The sequence below is a fragment of the Populus nigra genome, chromosome 17 (genome assembly GCF_951802175.1).
Source record: "Populus nigra chromosome 17, ddPopNigr1.1, whole genome shotgun sequence".
Lineage (NCBI taxonomy): Eukaryota > Viridiplantae > Streptophyta > Magnoliopsida > Malpighiales > Salicaceae > Populus > Populus nigra.
In genome coordinates, this window is record NC_084868.1 from 10,897,796 (window position 1) to 10,921,267 (window position 23,472).

The 23,472-nt window shown below is 29.7% G+C and overlaps 2 protein-coding genes across 2 annotated transcripts; both read right to left on the reverse strand.

Moving 5' to 3' along the window:
- On the reverse strand, positions 1-3,967 carry LOC133677122 (uncharacterized). The gene is made up of 3 exons (XM_062098957.1): positions 3,243-3,967; positions 1,505-1,836; positions 1-682 (listed from the first exon to the last, which is right to left on the reverse strand). Exons 1-3 carry the CDS (start codon positions 3,839-3,841, stop codon positions 189-191), a joined length of 1,425 nt encoding a protein of 474 aa, XP_061954941.1. The 5' UTR covers positions 3,842-3,967; the 3' UTR covers positions 1-188.
- A 403-nt stretch (positions 3,968-4,370) lies between these two features.
- Positions 4,371-9,952, reverse strand: LOC133677123 (transcription factor bHLH48-like). The gene is made up of 7 exons (XM_062098958.1): positions 9,194-9,952; positions 8,983-9,105; positions 8,826-8,891; positions 6,579-6,647; positions 6,255-6,326; positions 5,228-5,435; positions 4,371-4,734 (listed from the first exon to the last, which is right to left on the reverse strand). The coding sequence occupies exons 1-7, from the start codon at positions 9,662-9,664 to the stop codon at positions 4,697-4,699; spliced, it is 1,047 nt and encodes a 348-aa protein (XP_061954942.1). The 5' UTR covers positions 9,665-9,952; the 3' UTR covers positions 4,371-4,696.
- Between the last annotated feature and the right edge of the window lie 13,520 nt (positions 9,953-23,472).

The window sequence follows — 23,472 nt, forward strand, 5'->3', positions numbered from 1 at the left end:
TTATCACTATTATCAATGGTTTCAATATAATAAAACTTGAATACAAGGCTTCCTTTATTACATATTACAAGGCATGTGTTTCTCTTCAAATGAACACCTGTGCCCCAAATGTAGAAAAAATTAAACTCAACTCTATTGTTTCAATCCAAGAACGACGTCAAGTGACGGTTCCTCTCATGGTTTCCTAGCTATTTCATTTGTTTATACATAGCAGAATGGAAATTGAGAAAAGAAATGTTATTCACAGTCGAAGGTCTGAAATCCAAAGGATTATCCCACGGCTCATTTTGATAATCAGACCATCTCATATTTACGTTCTCAACCTCGAAGCCCTCGATATGTTCCATGATAATCCCGGCTGCACTGTGATTAACAAGACCCTGGCATCCAGGTCTGTAGTCTACCAAGCCACCTGGATAAGTTGTCCATCTTCTGAAAGTCAGATTCATGTTGATGAATCTCAGATTGCTCAGCAGGCCACCTTCAGAGCCTGACAAGAATACACCATTTTCAGAATTCGCCGTTATGTTGATGAAATGTAGATTAGATATTGAGCCCTCTTTTGAACTTGAGTGTCGCGGACAGGTTGTCACATAAATAGGCTCTGCTCTACCCCACCATGATGGATCATAGTATCTTGTGCTAATATTTATGTTTGAGAAGGTGATGTCACTTACATTTCCTGCAAAAGTTGTCCTGTGTCAGTTAGAATAATCAATAATCCAACAATGTTTCTCATATATGTCACTAAAAATCATCATTGAAACTCATAATTTAGGTGGCCATCAAATGTTGGGATTGTCGCATCAACTAGGCACTGCTTACTTGAGATATAGCAGGGATTAATTAAATTACAAATGCTGGGGCTGAAGTTCTCAGGCAACAATATTTAACCATCAAGGATCAGGGTAGGATCAGTATTGTTAATTGAACTCTGGTCCCATTTAGAGCCAAAACATCACTGGGTAGGATCAGTATTGTTAATTGAACTCTGGTCCCATTTAGAGCCAAAACATCACTGGTGTCTCAGTCCATTTCATTAGCAGCTACGATAACACATTTAGTAGACAAGATCAAACATAAAGATGCCATCCACTCCTTATAGTATACCTAAGAAACCAATCAAAATTCTAACCTACCAATCAAAAAGATGTCAAGGATCAAGGTAGAATCAGTATTCTTAATCAGAATCGCCAAAGATTAGCATGTCAATTTATGAGTGCTCACATAAAGGCCATCAGCATAGTTTTTCCATTCCTTATGAAACATATTCTCTCATACTCAATTCATCAACTTAAAAATGTCCTGGTATGGAAAGGATATTCCATATTTACATCCTTACACTAATGGAAAGCCTTGTATACGCAAGCCTGTTCTTGAAAAGGACGTATAATCTAACAAACGATTGAGAGCATTTGCCGTCTTCCAGCATTTGCATTTCTATTTATGAAGAATTTATATTCGAAAGTTGTTGATGTCATAGATGGAAGAAAGAATGAATTACCTCCATCACGTATCTGCAGTCCCAATCCTCTATGAGAATCTACAATAGTGATATTGTCAAACACCAGACCCTTGAACTCAAACCAACTAGCACTACCAAGCTTGATCGCTGAAGATTTTGTTCGAATCCAACAGTCTGTAGCAGTCAAATTGTAAATCGGACCGGTGTATGTCTTCGGACAAATAGCATCATCTCCGGTGTCGATATGACATCTTGTAATAAGTGTATTATTAGAATCCTCTATATCTATCCCGTCATTATTAGGTGAATTAAAGTCACCATATATGGAAACGTCAGAAATGTGAGTATTAAGGCACTGTACTATGTGCAAACTGCAATAACAAAAGCATTAATCAGATTATTAATTCAACAGAAAAGAATTGAAAAACAATAGCCAATTAGTACTCAAGTAATGATATTCAATTCAACTACTCTTCCTCATAGACTTCCATATAGACAAATCAAACAGTTTCACTGGTTAGTATAGGCAACTCAGAGACTTGGAAATTTCGTCAAGCTGCACCATCAGTAACCACACACTTACACAGACTGCACTTAAATCTGATGAACCAGAAGTAACCAGCTTTAACATTAGTATTTGAGCTAAAAACTGATTAATGTGAGGCACGTAAAACGAGGCATTGCCAGCTGACTTCTAGATCGACAACATTAAACATGCAATTTATGCAAATGCTGAAGAACAGCTCCTATAAGGGCTTATTCGATCCAATCGTACCACGTAATTTGTTAAAGGGTATTCTGAGTAAGTTATTTCAGCTCCATGCTTTCTTTCCACACATTGGTGCCCATCAAATGGGAATGGGAACATGATGTGAAGGCTTGGCTTGAACTAAGGAGAGACAAAACTAATGTTTGACCAACAAAACCTAAGTAACTGCGTCTCAAACTACTTCCTACTGGTAATTAAATAACAACTTTCAAACTTAAGCTGTTCTGACTTTAATGAAAAAATGATTTTCCTAACCCTTAGAACATTTTGTAATGTTCATGGCACCAAAGTAGACATTTCAATCAAGTATTGGGATGTTCTATGTATGGAATGGATGGATGGATGGATAAGCTTTTTTAACAGATATTCGTTAGGTGCAAATCATATTCGTTAGGTGCAAATCATATCCGTTGACGTGTATAAACAGAACAGCTGCTTATCAACGGTCGAGAAATTTTCACATGCCACGCGTCCTCTTATTGGAGCGAGAGGGCAAGCATCCACGCGGGCCCTCTCCAGTTCAACAAGATCAAGAGGCAAAAGTTATATTGCTGATTGGGTTCCCAACAAGCTTCTGACATATTTAATAATAAAATAAAATCCCTATTACATTCGTTTATTCATTTTTAGTCCTCAAACTGTGTTGAATTTCAATTAACTCTGTCAAGTAACTAGTCCAATTTGTAACACCAACCTAGTTACTATCAAGAAACTCAATTGCTGATCCCTTTAGATGCCGTTTAGAAATTCAATTTAAAAAAAAAACAAAAAAATTGTTTTTATGTAGGATATTTTGAAGAACAGCAATTATGTATGATATTTTGTAGAACAGCAAAAAAATTGGACAGTAACTAGTCCAATTTAAAATAAATATTTTGAAGAACAGCAATTATCAAACTCCAAAACACTGCCCTAATTATCATATACCGAAGCTGAAATGCCTAAATAAGCATGTATTTACAAGAAAATTCAGGAAATAATAAAACAACTAAGGATAAAGGGAATTACCACCAATAAGCTGGCTCACTTAACCTAACATTCCAAACCTTGACGTTTGTACATCCAATGAAGCCAACCAGTCTTGGCCTACACTCATCACCCAAGCACGCCCCGGTAGAATTCCAACTCACCATCACATTCTTTCTCTCATTAAACCTCTTAACAAACTTCAATCCTTGACCATCAACAACCCCACCTCCAGTTATCCCTACATCACTCACGTTCTCTGCTAAAACAACATACCATCTGTTAAACTCTTTTGGGTAGTCCTCCAGTTTTGTGCCGCCTAGCAAGGTTGCTCCTTCTTGGATGTTTAGAACAACGTTGGATTTTAAGTGGATGGTTGCTGTTAGGTAGATCCCAGGTGGGAAGTTGACGTGACATGCTTTGGCTGGTGGGGTGGTGGGACAGGAGTTAATGGTTGATTGAATGGCTTCTGTGTCGTAGTGGATGCCGTCTCCGATGGCACCGAAGTCGGTGACGGAGAGGGTGGTGGGAGGTGGGTGGGGGAGTTGGATTCTGGTGGGGGTTGCTGGTTTGGAGGGGGGTAATTGGCGGAGAGGGGAGAGGATTAAAAGGAAGATGAATTGGAGAATTGGAGTGGTCATCGGAGGAGATTTGGGATCTGAGGTTGTTTTCTTGAGTTTGGCTACCAACTCTCTGTCTGGTTGTTTTTGTTTTAAGAAGAAGAAAAACCTCTACAAGTAGCTTTCTGTTCATTCTATACATCGAAGTAATCTATTATGTTTATTTATCGGGCCCATTAAGGAAAGAAATTAAAAAAAAAATAAAAAAAAAGTTGTCTGAGTTGTATTATGAACTCAAGTGTTTGCTTCTTGAGTGAAACAATTGACAAACGAAAAAAACAAAAACAAGATCTGCCCTCTAAATTGTAGTGTTTGCTTCTTTAAGCTCTGTTTTTTGGGCCTGGGAAACTCTAATGGATATCAGATTATTTCTGTCATTCGATCTGGTGGTAAATAAAGCATTCTGATAGATTAGCATCCTGATTCTTGTAACCGGAAGATGGAAAGAAGCTCATTGAGAAGAGCTTAGAAGAGGGAAAATTGGGATGGGGGCACGCAGCGCAGGGCATGTTTTATCATATGATATGATAAAGATGGTCACAGCACAAAATCAAACAAAATGAAGGCTGCTTTCATAATAGTCAAGAGATCGATCATTGTTCGAATCTACAATATGAATCATCAATCATCTCACAAATGATGAAGTATTAGATTGACCGACTCTCAAAAGAGTTAGTATATAGATATATGTATGTAGTACATCATATATATAGAACTATATAAGAATTGCAAGCTCGGATTTCTTCAGTGAGACATTTCCAACGGACCTGGAGGCATGGAAAACCGATTAATGTTTGATGCCTCCGCTCTACTTCCTGCTAATTGCTTACATTTGATATGTACAGTACTAGCTACTGGTACAACTTCATTCAGCCTTCATAACTCCATTTTCATTTGATTGGAGTGCAGAGATGCTGCATCACAATGACAACTCAAGTTAGTCAAGTTTCAATCTATTCATGTTTGCACAGAAAAGAGTGACCATTTAGCTTTTGCATCTTATGAAGAATTTAAAATGTCAACGATAATAGACAGCGGATTCCAAAGTTAAAGCCTAACAATTGCCAGGGATGTTGAAGGAATGAAGAGCAGGGAGCACACCGGATTCCTTAGCCATTCTTTAACATAAAAACATAGCATGCTATTATTCAATTTATTGTATACTTCAGATCTTAATTAATAAATACTTTTAAAAACTGGAAAAGTGAACTTGCATGAATTACATTTTCGATTGTTATGATCTTTGTTAAATAGTGTTCATTTTATTCTAAATGAAGGAGTTTCTTAATTTTAAGCATTATTTTACATTTAAAATTCCTTTTACAATCACAAGAAAGGAGGACAAGAAGAGACAATGAGATGGTGTTACAAAATATAGAAGGAATAAAAAAAAAAACTGTATTGTACCTGAATTTGCTGAAGAGTCGTAACTTAAAAGAGAGTTCTCTGGAGTAATGAAGTTAAGGCTGTCTTCTTCTCTTCCCCAAACTGGCTGGCGAGGCGCATCAAAATGCCATTGCCGTTGGAACTGATGTCTGTTTCTATTGACTTGGGCTTCTGGCCACGTCGGAGGCATTACCATGCTGGGAAAGTTACTGTCAATTAGAGATCCACTCTGCAAGTTGAAAAGGGACAGCAAATTAGCTAATTCATATGCATTTTTACTTCATAAAATTGTGACGCTTGTGCAGTAAATGAATTATAATTACCAAGGTGGTGTTTTTATCAGGGAAATAAGTTAAATCAGGCTTCAGGATTTCATTTAAGTTCATTACCAGTGCTTGGAAAAATTCAGAGATTTCAAGTGTACAGGGTAAATCAGTCATGGTCATAATCAGAAAATACAACAGGCAAGCCAAAGTGTAGTTTTTGAGGGGATACAAATGAATTGAACCTCAGGATAATCGCAAAGTACCTCTGCTCATTAAGGGGGGCAGTTAACCAACCATTGCAGGAAAGCTACAAAGTTGAAGGTAAAAATTTCTGTAGATAGAATGGCATGGCATGGCCCAAAGTTGACTCATATTAGTGAAAGTAAAACTGCCCTTTCGGGAAACTTATGGGAGCTCACTTGATGAATGTATCATAATTACAAAAGATTACTTTTCTGCTTCCACCTGCTTAATAAAGCATCTGCGAACTGCCAATAATACAGACATGACAAGCACTAGAAATCTAGAAATCCAAAAGCAGAAGTGTTTCAAGGTGGTGAACAGGGGATGCACCAGAGCATATTTGTGAAGTGTGTACAGAAATAGCTCACAACAGCACACAACTACACATGGTCTAAGCTTTTGCTTAGTTCTGGCACAAAACCCAGGAGGAACTTTTGCTTAGTTGAGGCACAAAACCCAGGAGGAAAGCAGAGCAAACCTTATTTTCTCTTGTTTCACAAGTTACATGAAAAATAGAAAGGGCAAAAACCTATACTTACTTCTGTAGCAAATATGCTGTCGAGATTGAAATCAATTCTTGGGTTAACTGCTGCAAGTCTCATTGATAAGATCTGAAACCAAACACACATCCAGAATAAGATCGTGGAAAATAATTATGGCAGCAGGTAAGCTTGCCAACATTTTCTAGAGCTTTGCCTCTATACACAGAGATGATACAAAAAATGGCATCCAAAGAAATAAACAAATCTAGTTTTCTCGAATTATAAGACATTACGACTCCTTAATAGAGGACACATCCGGCTGTCAAAAGCAACATCCTTCCCCCAAAACCAAAAGAATAAAAGGAAGGAAGAAACTCTCACCTCCACTTGGCGTTGCAGGAACTGCACATGGTTGATAATTTCATCCAGAACCAATGCTGTACCAGAAATCTGCATAGAAAGATAACTTCTAATAACTAAGCCACGTTGTAATTAAAAAGGAAGCTAGATTCAATCATCTAGGATCAGCTGGTTAGAGCCAATCTCAAGTAAATAATTCAATGTCCAAGATCATAGCAAAGACGACATGGGCAGAACTAGACAAGCTAGTTAAGAGAATAAATACGCTTGCTTATGAGACCACCATGTCAACTATGATAGACTAATATTATCTGTATAGACAAAAGGATTGGACTTCATTTTTTAGCCTTTCAACTTTAATTTGAAAACCAATCCTAGTTAAAAAAAAACAATGATCAAATACAAGCATAACAAGTCAACTAATCAATCCACAGATAAGAAAGCAATACACATATTTTGCTGGCAGCATTACATGGGTGTAACTTTCAACCACAGTAGTACTAATATTGACACCATGAATTACAGAAAAGATATGGCAGCAACATCAAGCAAGAAAGTGACAACTTGAGCATAAGTGAAGATTGAACACTGATTAGTGCATAAACTCTTATTACAACATATTCGATACTTGAATTAATTTCGGTTGAGCCCAGAAGAGCTCCTTACAAACTGCTTAGGTGCATGTGAGACTATAACATGAACCTTTTGGATTCAAAGACTTTAAACCACAGTAGTGCTAATATCGACACCATGAATTACAGAAAACATATGGCAGCAACACCTAGCAAGAAAGAGACAACTTGAGCAAAAGTGAAGATTGAACACTGATTAGTGAATACAATATTATTATAACATATTCAGTACTTGAATTAATTTTGGTTGAGCCCAGATGAGCCCCTTAAATACTGCTTAGGTGCATGTGGACTATAACATGAACTTGGATTCAAGGAACAACTCAGGCAGGTAGGCATACAAGGGCACGCCTGTTTTGGCCTTTTTCCTTAGTTAATCCCAGATACATATGGTCCCCAAAAACAAATTTATACTCTTAAATTCTGGTAGTAGTATCTTTGTGTGTGCTCGCTTTATAAGAGAAATGCGAGGCGAAAGCTAAGTACATGATAAATATTAACTAAACAGTCACGAGTGACAATTAAACTTCTGTAACTTCAGAAAATCACAATTAGAGGCCAAGAGAGGGAGAATTATCACTGGTTAATGTAATCTATATTTGGTCCAAATCACTTTATTGAGAAAGGAATTCAATATATGCATGTTATAAATCCCATTCTATCAGGAGCTAAAAGAAAAAATCACGAAACTTTTTTCTGTTCTTTGTTTGAACAAATTAGATAAATTTAATTATCAACAATCACATCATGTCACTTTGCAGTTAGGTCTAGAAAATTCGGCACATAAACTTCTCCTCGGTTTATTTTTGTGTTTCAAATATATTTTTAAAAAAATTTAAAAATTTTTTATTTTTTTCTTTGTTTTAAATTAATATTTTTTTGTATTTTTATATTATTTTAATGTATTGATATCAAAAATAATTTTTAAAAAATAAAAAAATATTATTTTAATATATTTTTTAATAAAAAAAAATTACAGTCGTATTCTCAATCATATTATACAGATTCAATCAAAGATGGATACCAAACTTGTAAGATAAGTTGGTACCATGCACCTTTCAAATAGGGACCAAAACTTTTTTGTGGACCCAAACATTTGATCCAACAGGCAGAATATTAACTGTTTCGAGGAACCTCCAGCTAGCATTTCCACAACAAATTTCTGGTCTATCCCATAAGGGCATTCCTGTCCTTTCCTGAATCTTACTGCCAATTTTTGAGGGAAAATTCAGGGTACTTTTATTAGATCATTTCTGAAGCACAGACATCATCGCTACGATATCACAGTACCAATAATTCCTGAAATGACAAAACTAACCTCGAAAAGGACCTCTAACAAACATTCCTTAAAAGAGAAAAAAGTGAACAAAAAATTATATAAAAAAAACATAAAAAAGAGATAAAAATACAAAACTGTCACCACGAAACCCTAGTTGACACTTCTCTTGGTACAAAAGCAAGAGGTAAAAAGGTGACCATGACAAACCCACCTTAATTACCCCGCATAATCCATAACCCAAAACCCACTTTTAAGGTAATCATTATTAAACAAATCACGATCAAGCTATGATCAATTAAAAAAAGAAAAGAAACTAAATCATGTCAAATCATTACAATATCTAACTAACTAACCTACCTTATTGCAGCCTGGGACCAGTTCTTGTAATAACTTCATTCTTTGATTAATTTTCTCTCTCCTCGCCTATAAAAATAAAATTTTAAAAAAATATCAATTGATCAACTTTTTAATTATAATAATCAAATTAGACAAAACTAAATTAAATTAAAATTACTCTTTCTGCTAAGCTATGGCTATCTGTTGCCTGTCCCCGCCGAGCTCGAACATGAACGTAAGGCAGCTTCTCTTCTTCTTGTTGAGAACCCTCATTTTTGCTCTTCTTTGACGCTCCTTTAACCTAATTTCACAACAACTGGCTCAATTCAACATTATTTACTAATTTGCCACTAATTTGGCAATTCCCTCATAAAAACCCTGGTGTTTACCTTCTTCTCTCGTTCCTTTCTCTTCGAACACGCCCTTGCATTTGGCGCCGAATTATCCACCTTCGGATCAGAAACCAGCGGCTGAGATGAGTCGAGGTAAGACTCCGTCTCTAACGGCTCCCTCTTAACGGCTGCTTCTTTCTCGAGATTCTTCGAGCTAGAATCGGACGGAACAGAGCTCGAGTCCGTCGAATTACTACCGCCGTTAAAAACGGAGAATCTGGCGGCTCGTTCGAGGAGGGAAGTGTTAGAAGGAAAAGTCAAATTCGGGCACTGTTTTTGACCCGAATCCGAATGAAGCAACTCCACGGCTTGGTTAGCTGGTAATTCAAGTAAAGCAGTGAAAGAACTGGCGTTTTCTGATGGTGCAGTGATTAAGTGACGGATATCTTCACCGAATTGGAGGGAATCCAGTCCGGTTTCGTCAAGTTCGGGTCCGGATCTAGCCACGGGTTCCATTAGCAGATCCATTTAATAATAATAAAAAGGAACCTTAATTTAATTTAAGAAGTCAGTTTATAGAGAGACAGAGGATCAAATGAAGGAGTGTTTGATTTTCTGTTATCTGTTGTGGCGTGTTTGCCTTCGGAGTATGCAGAGGATTTGTGGCTATTTGAAGTGAAGAGTAAGCTACGTTGGTGCTGCGGGGGTGAGTGTTATATTAGAATAAATGGGAATTTGTTTAGAGAGAGAGAGAGTGTGTGTGTGTTTTTAGAGAGAGAGAGGGGAGGAGGGATGGAATTGCGAAGTTTTTGATTGCGCTGTGTGGCGGTGCTTTTTAAAAGATTTGATAGGAAAAAAAACTTTAGATTAATTTTTTATATTTTTTTATTTTAAAACGTTAATATTAAAAATAAATTTTAAAAAGTAAAAAATATACTATTTTAATATATTTTAAAAAAGTAACGCTCTAAATACTATTTTAATAAAGAAGGGGTACCTTTCTTAACAGTAACAGTTTTGTTTTTTTATAGCTGTGTTTGATGATTTTTTTAAAAGTATTTTTTAATTAACATAATATTTTTTTATTTTTTATACTAGTACATTAAAATTATTTAAAATAATTTAAAATAATATTATTTTAATATTTATAAATAAAAAAATTATTTTAAAAAATATATAAAAAAGATTCATTCAAGTTTTGCCGTCTTAACATGTTTTTCTATTTTATATTAATATTAAAATTAAAAAAACAATATGAAATCGATTTGAAATATTGATTGTCCTTTTAATAATAGGATAATATGATCAAAAACTACGGCCATATTTGTTTCCTGGAATTTATTTTTTGGGAAATCATTTTCCAAACTTTCCTGTATTTGTTTGCCATTAGAAAAGTTGGTCAACGGAAAACACTTTCTGGTCAACGGAAACACTTTTCGGTCAACGGAAAACACTTTCCAGTCAAAGAAAAATTTGGTTTGGTTTCTAGGAAAGTGTTTTCCTTTTTGGCTGTATTTGTTTTCCGGAAAGTGGTTTCCGGGAAACCACTTTCCAAACTTTCATGTGTTTGTTTGCCATTAAAAAAATTAGTCAACGGAAAACACTTTCCAGTCAAATGAAAATTTGGCTTGGTTTTCAGGAAAGTGTTTTCCTGAAAAATTTGGACGGAAAACACTTTCCGACAATTTTAAAAAATTTAAAAATGTCATTATTTGCTGATTATATCAAATTTGATCCTCAAATTTTTGATTGCCATATATAATTTGTTTTGAATATTTATTTTTCAATTTCATCTCTTAAAATTTAATTTTTATATTAATTTTGGTTTTTATTTTTATAATTACTATTTGCTTTTTCCTTATCATTTTTTTATTGAAATTTTTTATCTATCAAATCTGATCCTCATTCTTTTGATTTTTATTTATTTTATTTGAAATAATTTATGAAATGTTAATTATTATTATTTTAATTTTTTCACTTTTCATTTTTTTAATTTTTTAGATTTGATCTCTATTATTTTGATTATTATTTATTTTATTTGAGATAATTTATGAAATTATATATTTTTTAATTTCATTCTCATTCAATTTTTTAATTTGAAAGATTTGTTCCTCATTATTTTAATAAACTTGAAAAAATAAAACATTAATAAGTTATTTTCCAACTCATTTTCTATAATATAACTGAACACTGGAAAGTGTTTTCCAACTTATTTTTTATTATACTACCAGACATCAAAAAATACTTTTCTGAAATTTATTTTTTCAAAATTCACACATGGAGACGTTTTTGTTGAAAAATAAAATTTTCCTTTTTGTCAGAGAAAGACATTACCTGTTCGAACATTGAAGGAAAAAATTGCCCGATGAACAACAAAGGTCAACAATTGCTGGAGCCTTTCTCTTGTAATTTTTTACTTTGAAAAACATCAGTAATGATGTCTTTTGAGGTCAACAATCTGCAATCAATACCCTCACAACAAAAAATTAAAGATAAATCATTAATAATGATTTGATATTTAAAGATATATATAATAAATTAAAAGTTACATTTTTTAATATTTTTAAAATATATATATAAATAAAAATATTTAAATTAATATTAATGTTTTCACATCAAAACTAGAGCTTTCATAAAACTTAAGAATATCTTTAAAGAAAGAGCTAAATATAAAGCCAAAAAAAACAATGAAAAATTTTTATTTTTATTTTTATAGCTCCAAGAAGAGAGTTATATTTAAAAATAAAAATATCTTTTTGAGAATCATTTCTATATACTAATTAAAAGTACTAAAATTTTGTTTAATATATTTTTAAGAAAAAAAAGTTTTGATTGGAGTTATATTAATTAAATTTAATTAATAGTTTTATTAAAATAAATATATTAAAATATAACTGAGTTTTCTAAAAAAAATTCTATTAGAATGTAATTTAAAAAATTATATTTATACTATTTAAAAAACTATTCTATCAAAAACCTTTTCAAAATAGCGTCTCTCATCGAAAATCCTACGAGGGGAATAGAGTGGGCCGCAAATTACTGTACGGGTACAATAAGACGGGGACCTGAGACGAACAAGGCCCGACAAGGTTTTTATTCGTTGAGGATGACCTGTCCTTTTCATTTACGGGACACCAAGTCAGGGCTAGTGATGATCTGGGTACTCTACTCTCTGCTTTATCTTATTTTCGTCCTCCTACTATTTATTGTTTTTAATTCCACCTCCTCTAATGCCTATTGCTGCAGTCATTTCATCCTTTCATGATCGTCAAAAAGACTGACAGATCCTGCTGTTAATCACACTATTTTCTGCATATTTTGCTTTAATTAATGCATTCTTTGATGATAATTGACGGTGATAGTAGAAATAAATCATTACAAAAATAGGAGACTAGGATGTGGAAAAGAAAAATAATAAAAATACAGGGACCAAATGCATAATTACCTGGCAAGGATAATTTCAGTTCTCTCTGTTTGGGGAGGTAAAAAAAGGGAATGCAAAGCACAAACTGTGAAAGTTTTTGTTTTTTTTTTTTCTTCTGAAAAAATTTACTTTCGATTGGATTCGATGCTGTGACGTTCATGTACCCTGGATGAACACGTGTTTTGTTCCTATGGGATCTAGGCGCGTAATGTACTTGGTTATTGGAGAAAAAACATAAACATATAAAAAATAAATCTACTTTTTAATAGTTTTGAAGTTAATTTTTTTTCATCTTAAAATAGTAAAAATGGAAAACTTGTCCAATTGTCTTCATTTTTTTCTTGTCATTAAGCAATAACAAAAATCACCTAGTTAATTAAATAAACTCATGCATGGACTTCTAATTTGATGGTTCATTGAAGAATATTTTCACTGTTTATATTCCTTTTTTTTTATTAATGTTGGTGTCCGGATCAGCTTGCGCGCACCTCGACTAATATCATTGTCCCTGAAGTTAATGATCATGTAAGCCTTCAATGACTATTATATTAGCAACTACAGAACTCGAACCTGAAACTATAAGAAAAATAAACTTTTTAATCTTATTTTCTTATTATTTGACCACTTATTAGATAATTCAGTGTTTATGTTCTTGATTTCTTCATAACGAGCACTCCCTTAATCAATCAATTATTGGCTTTTAATAATAATAAGAAGTAAGCATACCATAAAGTTGACCTGCTCTAAAACTTTACTTTATTAAAATAGTATTTTCAAAAAAATCAAGTCAACATTTTTCGTGAATTTTCTTCTTAAACTTTCAGGTAATAAAATTGAAGTAAAAAATCGGACACAATAATTCTATATTTTCAAAGCAACAACTGGGTCAATATTTATGATGGAACAGAAGGAATATCACTTTATTTGGCATCCTTCAATTAATTAATAATAATAATACTATATGGGGCTATTTCTATATCCATTTAACAATTTTATTTTTTCCATTTTAAGAATAAGTTTTCATTTTAAGGCTGTGTTTGTTTTTCGAAAAATGATTTCTGGAAAACCACTTTCCAAACTTTCTTGTATTTGTTTGCCATTAGAAAAATTGGTAAACAGAAAACACTTTCCAGCCAAAGGAAAATTTGGCTTGGTTTTCAGGAAAATATTTTCCTGAAAAATTTGTGCGAAAAACACTTTCCGGAAGTTATAAAAAATTTAGAAATGTCATTATTTGCTGATTATATCAAATTTAATCCTCAAACTTTTGATTGTTATATATAATTTGTTTTGAATATTTATTTTTTAATTTCATCTCTTAAAATTTAATTTTTATATTAATTTTGGTCCTTATTTTTATAATTGCTATTTACTTTTTCCTTATCGTTTTTTTATTGAAATTTTTTATCTATCAAATTTGGTTCTCATTCTTTTGATTGTTATTTGTTTTATTTGAAATAATTTATGAAATGTTAATTATTATTATTTTAATTTCTTCATCTTTCATTTTTTTAAAATTTTTTAGATTTGATCTCTATTATTTTGATTATTATTTATTTTATTTGAGATAATTTATGAAATTATATTTTTTTTCAATTTCATTCTCATTCAATTTTTTAATTTGTAAGATTTGTTCCTCATTATTTTAATAAACTTGAGAAAAATAAAACATTAATAAGTTATTTTCTAGTTCATTTTCCATAACATAACCAAACACTGTAAAATGTTTTTCAACTTATTTTCCATTACACTACTAAACATCGAAAAATACTTTTCTGGAATTCACTTTCCAAAACGAAACTACTTTCCAGCAAACAAACGGGGCCTAAGAATATTGATAGTGGTTGTTTTTTAAAATATTTTAAAAAATATATATTTAAATAATATTTTTTTTATTTTTTAAAATATAATTTGACACAACACATTAAAAATATCTAAAAATATAAAAAAAATTAAAACAAAAAAATAAAATTAATTTTTAAAATAAAAAATAAAAAAATCTAAATATGTTGCGCAGTGCTCGCACCTCATACAATAATATCCATAATCTTTGGAACTAGACTTCACGGTCGTGGAAACAAATCAAAAGCTTACTTGAATCCACGTATTTTTTAGGAGTTAGAATTCGAGAGATGATGATTCATTTAACGAAAGAAAATATTATGCGTATAAATCGTTATCAAAGTTAGTGGTGATTATTTCAGTTTGGTTTGGTTTTTATTAAATAAAATTAATAAAATCAAAAAAATCTTAAGAAAAAAAAACAAAATTGATTTAAACCGACCAGTTTTGATTCGGTTTTTTTGAATAAAAACCTGTTTGGCTTGGTTTTTTGTCTTTAATTTGGTTTTTTTCGGTTTGGCTCGGTTTTTTTCGGTTTCGATTTGGTTTTCTTGATTTTAAGTTTATAAAACTAGAACCGAACTGAACTGATCGATTTTTTTAAAATTTTAATTTTGTTTTTACAGTTTGATTTTTCGGTAAAATTTGGTGCAAATGGATTATGAGTCATGTAATAATTGATAAATAATGGATTGTAGGTGATTAAATGATTGACTAATCATTAAAAAAAGGAGGATTATCACGTTAGCTTATATAAAAGGCGTGCATAATTAATTTATATGCACATTATGGCTCTTCAATAAAATTGATAAGTTTGGTAGTTTTTTTAAACATTCAAATAACATTATTTTAATTTCTTAAAAAAAAATGAGGTATTTGAAAATTTAATATTATTTTTTTTAAAAAAAATTGTACCAAGAAATACATCAAAATAATATTTATTTTACTTTAAAAAATAATATCAATACATCAAAATAATTCAAAAACATAAAAAAAATTAATTACAAAATTTTTTTTAGAAAAAAACACTAATAATTCAATAACACAATTTTACAAGTCAGAATATCAATGTTAAATTTTAGCTTTCAAGAAAACAATTTATTTGCTCTTCTTTATGCATTTTTAGTACCGAGGTGTTTATTTTTGTGTTTATTTAAAAAAAATAAAAAAATGTTATTTTTTATTTTAAATTACTTTTTTTAGTATTTTTATATTATTTTGATATAATAATATTAAAAATAAATTTTAAAAAATAAAAATAAAATCAATATATTTTCCAACAAAATACATCAAAGCCATGATATCAAATAATCTACACAGCATAGCATAAGAAAGATTTATGAACACAGAGTTAGAGATAGCAAGGTATCATTTTGTTATTATCTTGGAATACGAGAAATATGTATAATAAAAATTGTTTTTTGCACATCTTGTTTAAAAAATATAAAAATTTACTTTAAACTACCTTACAAACATATTTATTTTTTGCTTTTTATTAATCAGACATATTTTTGCTTTTATTATTTTTTTATTTCAAAACAGTACCAAACTTTTAAGAAGATAATATATCAAAATTAGCTCTGAGTCATTTGTACTTGCATGAGAAAAAACGTGTCCAACTTTTGGTTCGAAATCCATTTCTCTGTCCCCTCCCCCCAATAAATAAATAAATATCACTCGGTTCACGGTATCTAATCTTGCTAGTTCAATAAATTACAAAAAAACTACTTCACTCTTCTAATATGTACTAGCTATTTTAATTATTATTTTAATTGGTTTTTTTTTACACCTATATTTTTTTATATTTTAATTTGATCCTTCAATAACTAATTGGATTGAAATTTGAGCTTAATATTTTAGTTCAATTGCCTTGGTACGAGGTTCTTGTGGCAACACAAAAAAACAAGGCTTTCCGTTGAAGCTTTATTTTGCACAAAATAGTTTGGTTTTTTTTTCAAATAATTTAAAATAAAGAAACTAGAATTGAAATTGAGAAAAAACAAAGGCATTTTACTATCCAGAGAAGAGATAGAAGAAAAGATGAAAGGAAAGATAATAAGTAGTTTTTAGAGTCATAATAAGATTTATGTTCAATCACGTGTTGCATTGTGATGATTATCTTAATAAAATGAACCAACAATATAAAAATTAATTATTTTTTACGAACAGAAACTACCACAAGAACCACTAACCTGCGAAGACCTCTCTCACACATTGGCACATGTCTATAATGCACGAACCCTTTTTCTTTTTTTTCTTCTTATTTTAGTCTCTCAATCAATATATATTCTTCAATTAAGTATAGAATTTCATTCCACCCAAGCCTAATCAATATTCTTTCAATTTAGTTTTTGACTTTTTAATAACTCATCAATTTAGTTTTATATTTCATTCCGGCCTAACCTCGTGAAAACCCAACATAGAAAAGAAGCTGGGAAATGGTAAAAAAAACATTTGGTTAACTGAATTAGTGCACTAATTATTATCCAAAATAATTAAGCGTGCAAAATTATAAATAATCTTGTTGAGTTTTTTAATTAATTCAACTAGATATATCGAAGATCCCATATGAGATTGCAAATTATCAAAAGAAAAACAAATAAAAAGATTGTAAAGAAAATTGTCCGAGGTCGAAACAGAAAACCTAGATGGTGAAACATCGGTAAATTACCTCCTATTATTATTTAATTGCAAAAGACCTAAACAGTCGTTTTCTTGGAACAATGAATATTAATAAACCCAAATATTTGAACCAACGAATTCATTAGTAAGATATTAATCAATTTATCATTTTTTTATGTTAATCATGGAATTTCCTTTTGGGTATAAAAATTATTACTTAGTTGTCTCCGCTGTGGGATGGAGCAAATAAAATTTTCAACGACAAAAAAAAAAAAACATGGAGGCATCAAAACATGTAGGCATAGTTAGTGATCACAGTAACATTAAAAAATGATCATGTAGCAAGTAAATTTGATGTTAGTATTTAATTTTTAGACTACATTAGGTTGAATTGACCTCAATTAATATTATTTAATTATAAAATTCACAAACTAGATCATTTGTAACCTCCATGTTTATAACTATCTTGGATTTGAAACCAATATAGATCGGGAGAAAAAACAATTATTGTAAATTATTTATAACTTAACATATATTTATAAAAACATTAAAGTCTTTTCACATAATTCATTTGTTATTAATAAATAGAGTATTTTTTTTATTTTGATTTAATAAGTAAGGATTTGTCCAGAAAAAAGAAAACCCTCGGACCTTATTCTTAGAGATAGGATTGAAAAAACAAAAACAATTATTTAATAATAGGACGATGATGAATAAGTATTTTTTTATTTTAATTTAATAAGTAAGGATTTGTCCAGAAAAAATAAAACCCTCGGACCTTATTCTTAGAAATAGGATTGAAAAAACAAAAACAAATATTTATAGGTGCCAGATGCCATTCATCCTCCCACCAGAAACGTAAACTTCTTATTGTGAAACATTACTTCGTAGTAATCTCTTCGCTTTTCATTTGAACTATTCTATTCCAAATTATAAATATATGATAGCTTTTTTTTAGAGAAACAGATTCAAGTTATAATAAGATTTATTATTATTATTGTTATAGGATGAGAAATAGTTATTTTTCTTCAATAATAATAAATAAATCATATTAAAATATCACTTGATAACTTGAGTTTTTAGATTGAAATTATTTTTTAATAAGATATTATAATTTTAATGATCAAATAATTATAAATTTGAATCTCATCATTATGTTATAATCAATAAAATTAAACATAAGGATGAATCTTTGTAAATTTTAAATTTATTTTTTTAAGAAATATATTCAAGTTATAATAAGATTTTTATTATTATTATTACAGGATGAAAAATTATTACTTTTATTAGAGAGTAATATAAAAATATATATATTATGATATTATCTAATAATTTAAAATTTTGAGTTAAAATAATTATTTGATATGATATTAGAGTTTTAATAATTAAATAATTATAAATTTGAATGTGACCATCTCATTTTAATTAATAAAATTAAATATAAGATAGTGTGAGCCCGTGTAAATTTTAAGTCTAAATAATTTGAAAGTATATATTATAAAATAATATAAATTATATTTTAAAATTTTATATAATAATTTAAATTTTTTAATTGAGATGGTTGCTCAATAACTTTTAATAACCTAATAATCTTTTTTTTTTTTGATGAAATAGAAAATTTAAAACGTTGAAGAAAATCACCAAAAATATTTTTATAAAATCGATCAAGGTAAGAACATGAACTTCCCGTGCTAACCGTGCAAGGAAATATGACAGGTTAGGTGGTTGACACATCATATCAACAACCATGGCCACGATGAATTGTTGAAAAATAAAGGTTCAAAAAGATGCGAATTCTGATGGTTCCATGCTCGAATCATTTTATAAGCTAGCGTGTATGTTCGTTCGAGAGGGATCATAAGTACTTACGTAGGGTCTATCAAAAATCATGGCATGAAATTTATGTCTTCGTTACACTTTAATTAATAAAAGCTTTGCATGTTCCTAGCTAGGCTTTTCATATAGGGTTAATGAGGACTACATCTAGCTGGGCTTTGTCTAATTAACGAGTTGCTAAGTTGGGCTAGTGCTCTCTTCACAACACTTTTTGAAAGATTAATTATTGATAATCAATGATTAATATAGTAATAATTAGACAATAAGAGATATTTTGTCTACATTAGATCTTTGATCTAACGTCTATTGATGCGTGAAATTAATTCATAGAAAGAACCGTATTATATAGTACAATGGATGCAATTTTAATTTTGTTTCTTAATTATGACATGTTTTTCTATGATTAAGGCACATGAATTGCCATGTGGCAATATATTTAAAATTTGAATAATACTTTGCAGTCTAATAAAAAATTAGTAAATAAACTATTTAAGTGGTGGTCCAGTGATAAGAACTTGAGACTAGAAAATTTGTTTTTTCTAAGGTTTCATGTTTGAGTTATATGGTTGCTCATATGATGGTTACTAGAGGCTTATATAATCGTTAATTTCAGGACATGTAGTATTAGTCGAGATATATTCAAGTTAGCCCGAACATTCATATTAACCTAAAAAAAAATAACAGAGACAATCAAAACAATAAAACACATAGCATAAATATTGTAGGGAATATTGTGCATAGTGACCTGTAAAACTGTTTATTACGACAGTTAATTTATGGTTTTGTCCTTTGAAAAAAATTTGGGGTCCCTTGGTTTCAAGGGTGATTTCGTTTTTTCCAAAGACATATGGCCATTAAAAGATTTTCGCTGGTTATTTTAGTCTTTTAAACTCTTTTGAACAATACAATTATTTGTTTACCCCCGCATTGAAAAAAAATGGAATCGCTGACAACGTTATTTATGCCTTTATGTTTTTTGCAAAATTATAAAAGGTACTTTCTACTCTTAGAATTGAAAAAATAATAATAAAGAAAGAGTTCAAGGCTGATTTTGTCTTCACACACACACATATTGTTAATACTTAGATCATCGAATGGTGTTTTGTAATTAGATCCTCTTTTTACTTAAAAAAAAAGAGGACAATGTCTTTTTTCTTTTGATATGATGGTGGTTGATGGATAATTTATTTTTGATAATTGTTTCTTTTTTATATATATTCTTTTCTTTTTTTTAGTAAATATGCATGTTTGTCCTTTTTTTTAATTTTAATCCTTGTGTTTTTATTATTTATTTTAGTTCTTAATTTTTTAAATTTTTTTTGATGTTTTCAGTTTAGTATCTAAATTATAATTTGTCATATATTATTGTTTCTTTCTTATTCAACTACATTAAGAATCTGCAATGAAACGTAATATAAAAACCACCGGAAAAAGAAATTACTAGACGATAAAAAAAAAATTACTAGACGATCAAAAATTAAAAAGCAACACTAATGCATAAACAGAATCAGAACAGTTAATTGATTGATTAAAAAAAATTAATTGCGTTTTCTCTGGAAGTGAAAAGGTAACGTTATTTAAAAGATTAAGCTTAGTTCCTGGAGGTCTATAGCGAACATCCTTAACCTACAATTAACACATTATGATAATTATAACAATTAACTATTAAACAAAAGAGACAGAAAATTACTAACTTCAAAGGAAGAGTGACCGCAGAAGTTTTTACGATTTTGTGGAATTGAAATGAAATTGAGATTGGCGGTGGCGGTGGCGGTGGTAATCGAAGGCGTTTGCGATTAAGAGAGGACTGGATTGTCGTAAAGTGGAAGTCGCCGATCTTAGAGGCGGGAGTTTCATATACAGTGACTCGACTGGGTATGGCTTTGTAATGAATGAAACGTACTGTCGTTTTGTGTCCTAGCCAGCGTCGCTTTAGCCTTAGGACCTTTGGTAGATGGTAAGATTTATTTAATTAAATTCCTAATTAACCTGCACTTTCTTTTTTTCTTATGGTATAATTTATAGGGTTTGCTATGATTGCTTTGCCTCAAGTATAGCAATTTTTTTTTATTTCTAATTTTTTTACTTGCATTTTTATTAAAGTTTTGTTGTTTTTAATTTTTTTTTCTAATTAAAATTTATGTTTTTTCTAATTTTTTAAATTCAACTCTCATTCTTTCAATATTTTTTTTGCTTTGTTAAATTTTTTTATTTTAAATTTAACTCTTTAATGTTTTTTTATGCCTTTTAATTTATTTTTTTAATTTAATTTTTATCTTCATTCTTTGAATTTCAGCTTTTTATATTATGAATTTTTTTTCATTTTCATCTTTTAATATTTGATTTGTTGGGAATTAAGTTAAGTAATTTTTTTATTTGTCCTGCTTGTGGTATAATAGCATGAGTGATGAATTTTAAAAGTTAATACAGTTAGGGTTTTTTTTTTTTTTTGTTGGGGATTGCTATTTTATATTGTTTTTTGTTCTTGAATGGGTAAATAAATTATAAAAAAAACATACAAATTAATTAAGAACATTACATTACGCTCATCAAATTCCTTAAAGCACCTGTTAGCTTATCCTTGGATAAAAGATTTGAATATTAAAACTATTAATTTTTATAGTGTCTGAGTGCCGCTAATTATCGATAGGTGCGCCAAGGTCATCTATTAGCTTTTTCTAATTGTTTTTTTTTTAAATAATTATAGATATATTACTGACAACTCTAAAAAACCTAAAATTCTTTATGAATATTGAATCACCTATTTTATTTTTATTTTTATTTTTATTTTTATTTTTCATTTTCAAACCTTCTTTCTCCGTTTTACATCATTCAATTGCCTAATTACATTAGTACTGAAATTTAGATATAAATACTAGACGTCAAAAAAGATCAAGACTGTTAAACACGGAAATAATAAATCTGATCTGAATTTTTTATTAATTTTTATTTTGATTCACATGTTTATTTTATTTGTTTTTTTATCACTGGATTAGAGAGACCGTTAAAAAAATATAATAGAAAGAGAAAATAATTAATTATTATAATTTTAATTACAAAAATGATCTATTAAAATGTTTCATTCGACTGTTAGCTAAGAGTGAACTTAAACTATATTTTTTCAAATTTTTGAATTTTTGTAAAAAATTAAATAAAAAATTAGTGTGTTTTTTATCATTTTAATATTTTAAAATTAAAAAATAAATAAAAATATTATTTTAATATATTTTTATAAAATACTTTTAAAAACACTAGACATCCAATCAATCTCCTCAATTTTCTATTCAAGCATGACATGCCTAGTTTGCATCAAAACGTACGTTGTCACATCTAACATTTACTGTTTTCTTACACCAGTTTACAGTAATGTTTCCTCTCGGTTTAATCTGACAGGGCATCTCCGAAAATAAGTTAAAAGGTAAAATATATATAAAAAATAGTTTTCATCTCTTATTTTTATAACTCTGTAAAAATAATATTGCTAAAAACTTGTTTAATATACTTTTATATATAAAATTTTAATTAAAATTATATTAGTTAATTATTATTAATAAATAATTGTATTAATACTAAATATATTAAAATACAATTTGTTTTTTTAAATAGGTCTTTTTCATTGGAATATATATATACTATGTAAAAAACTGTATTATTAATTTGACTCTTCTAGATGTCGCCTAAGATATGCTTTACGACTGAATCGTGGGGGCAGCTGCTGCATGTCTAAGTTAACATGACAACAATATTTTGCCATGCTCTCATGCGGATAATAATATTAGTTGGCTTCCACTTTGAAGGGAGAAAAAGGGGTTCTGATCAATCATTTTTCATCCTCCTCATCTTTTATGTTTTTTTACTGTAAAAATAATTCATTTTTTATTTTTTTTAAATAACTGTAGATATTTAAATTAAATTATATATATTTTAACTAATTTCTTGAGATATGAAGAAAAAATAATTCATACTTAACAGGAGTGCCCTCAAATGAATATGAATAGCATATGCACAGTCTAGCTAGGCAGGTGCCAAAACTCAACTCAAATAAAAAAGTCAGAAGTAGATGTTTGGAAATGTAGTAATGATTATTTTTTAAAATATTTTTTATTTTTTAAAAATTATTTTTGATATTATTATATTAAAATAATTTAAAAATATATTAAAAATATAAATTTTAACCAACAATCTTTTTGTGCTGCAATCCCAAGCAGACACTTGAAATGTAAAAATCATGTACTGTAGGGTTGGTAGCATGCTTATTACCAAGCCATGCTAGCATGCTATGCAATCCAATCATAAATTTTAATTTATTTTAATAAATAATTTAAATTATATTTAAAATTTTCATCATATAACTTAAGTTATTGAGTTAAAATAATTTTTTGACATGGTACTAAAGTCTTGATGACCAAGCGATCACGAGTTTGAATCTCACCATCCTCATTTATTTGATAAAAATTAAGCACAATATAGTGTGAGTTTATGCAAATTTCAAGACTAAAAGGTTTTTATTTGAGGGAGTTTGTTAGATAATAATATAAATCATATCTTGAAACTCCACCTAGCAATTTAAATTATTAAGTTTAGATGATTTTTTTAATAATAATTAATTATC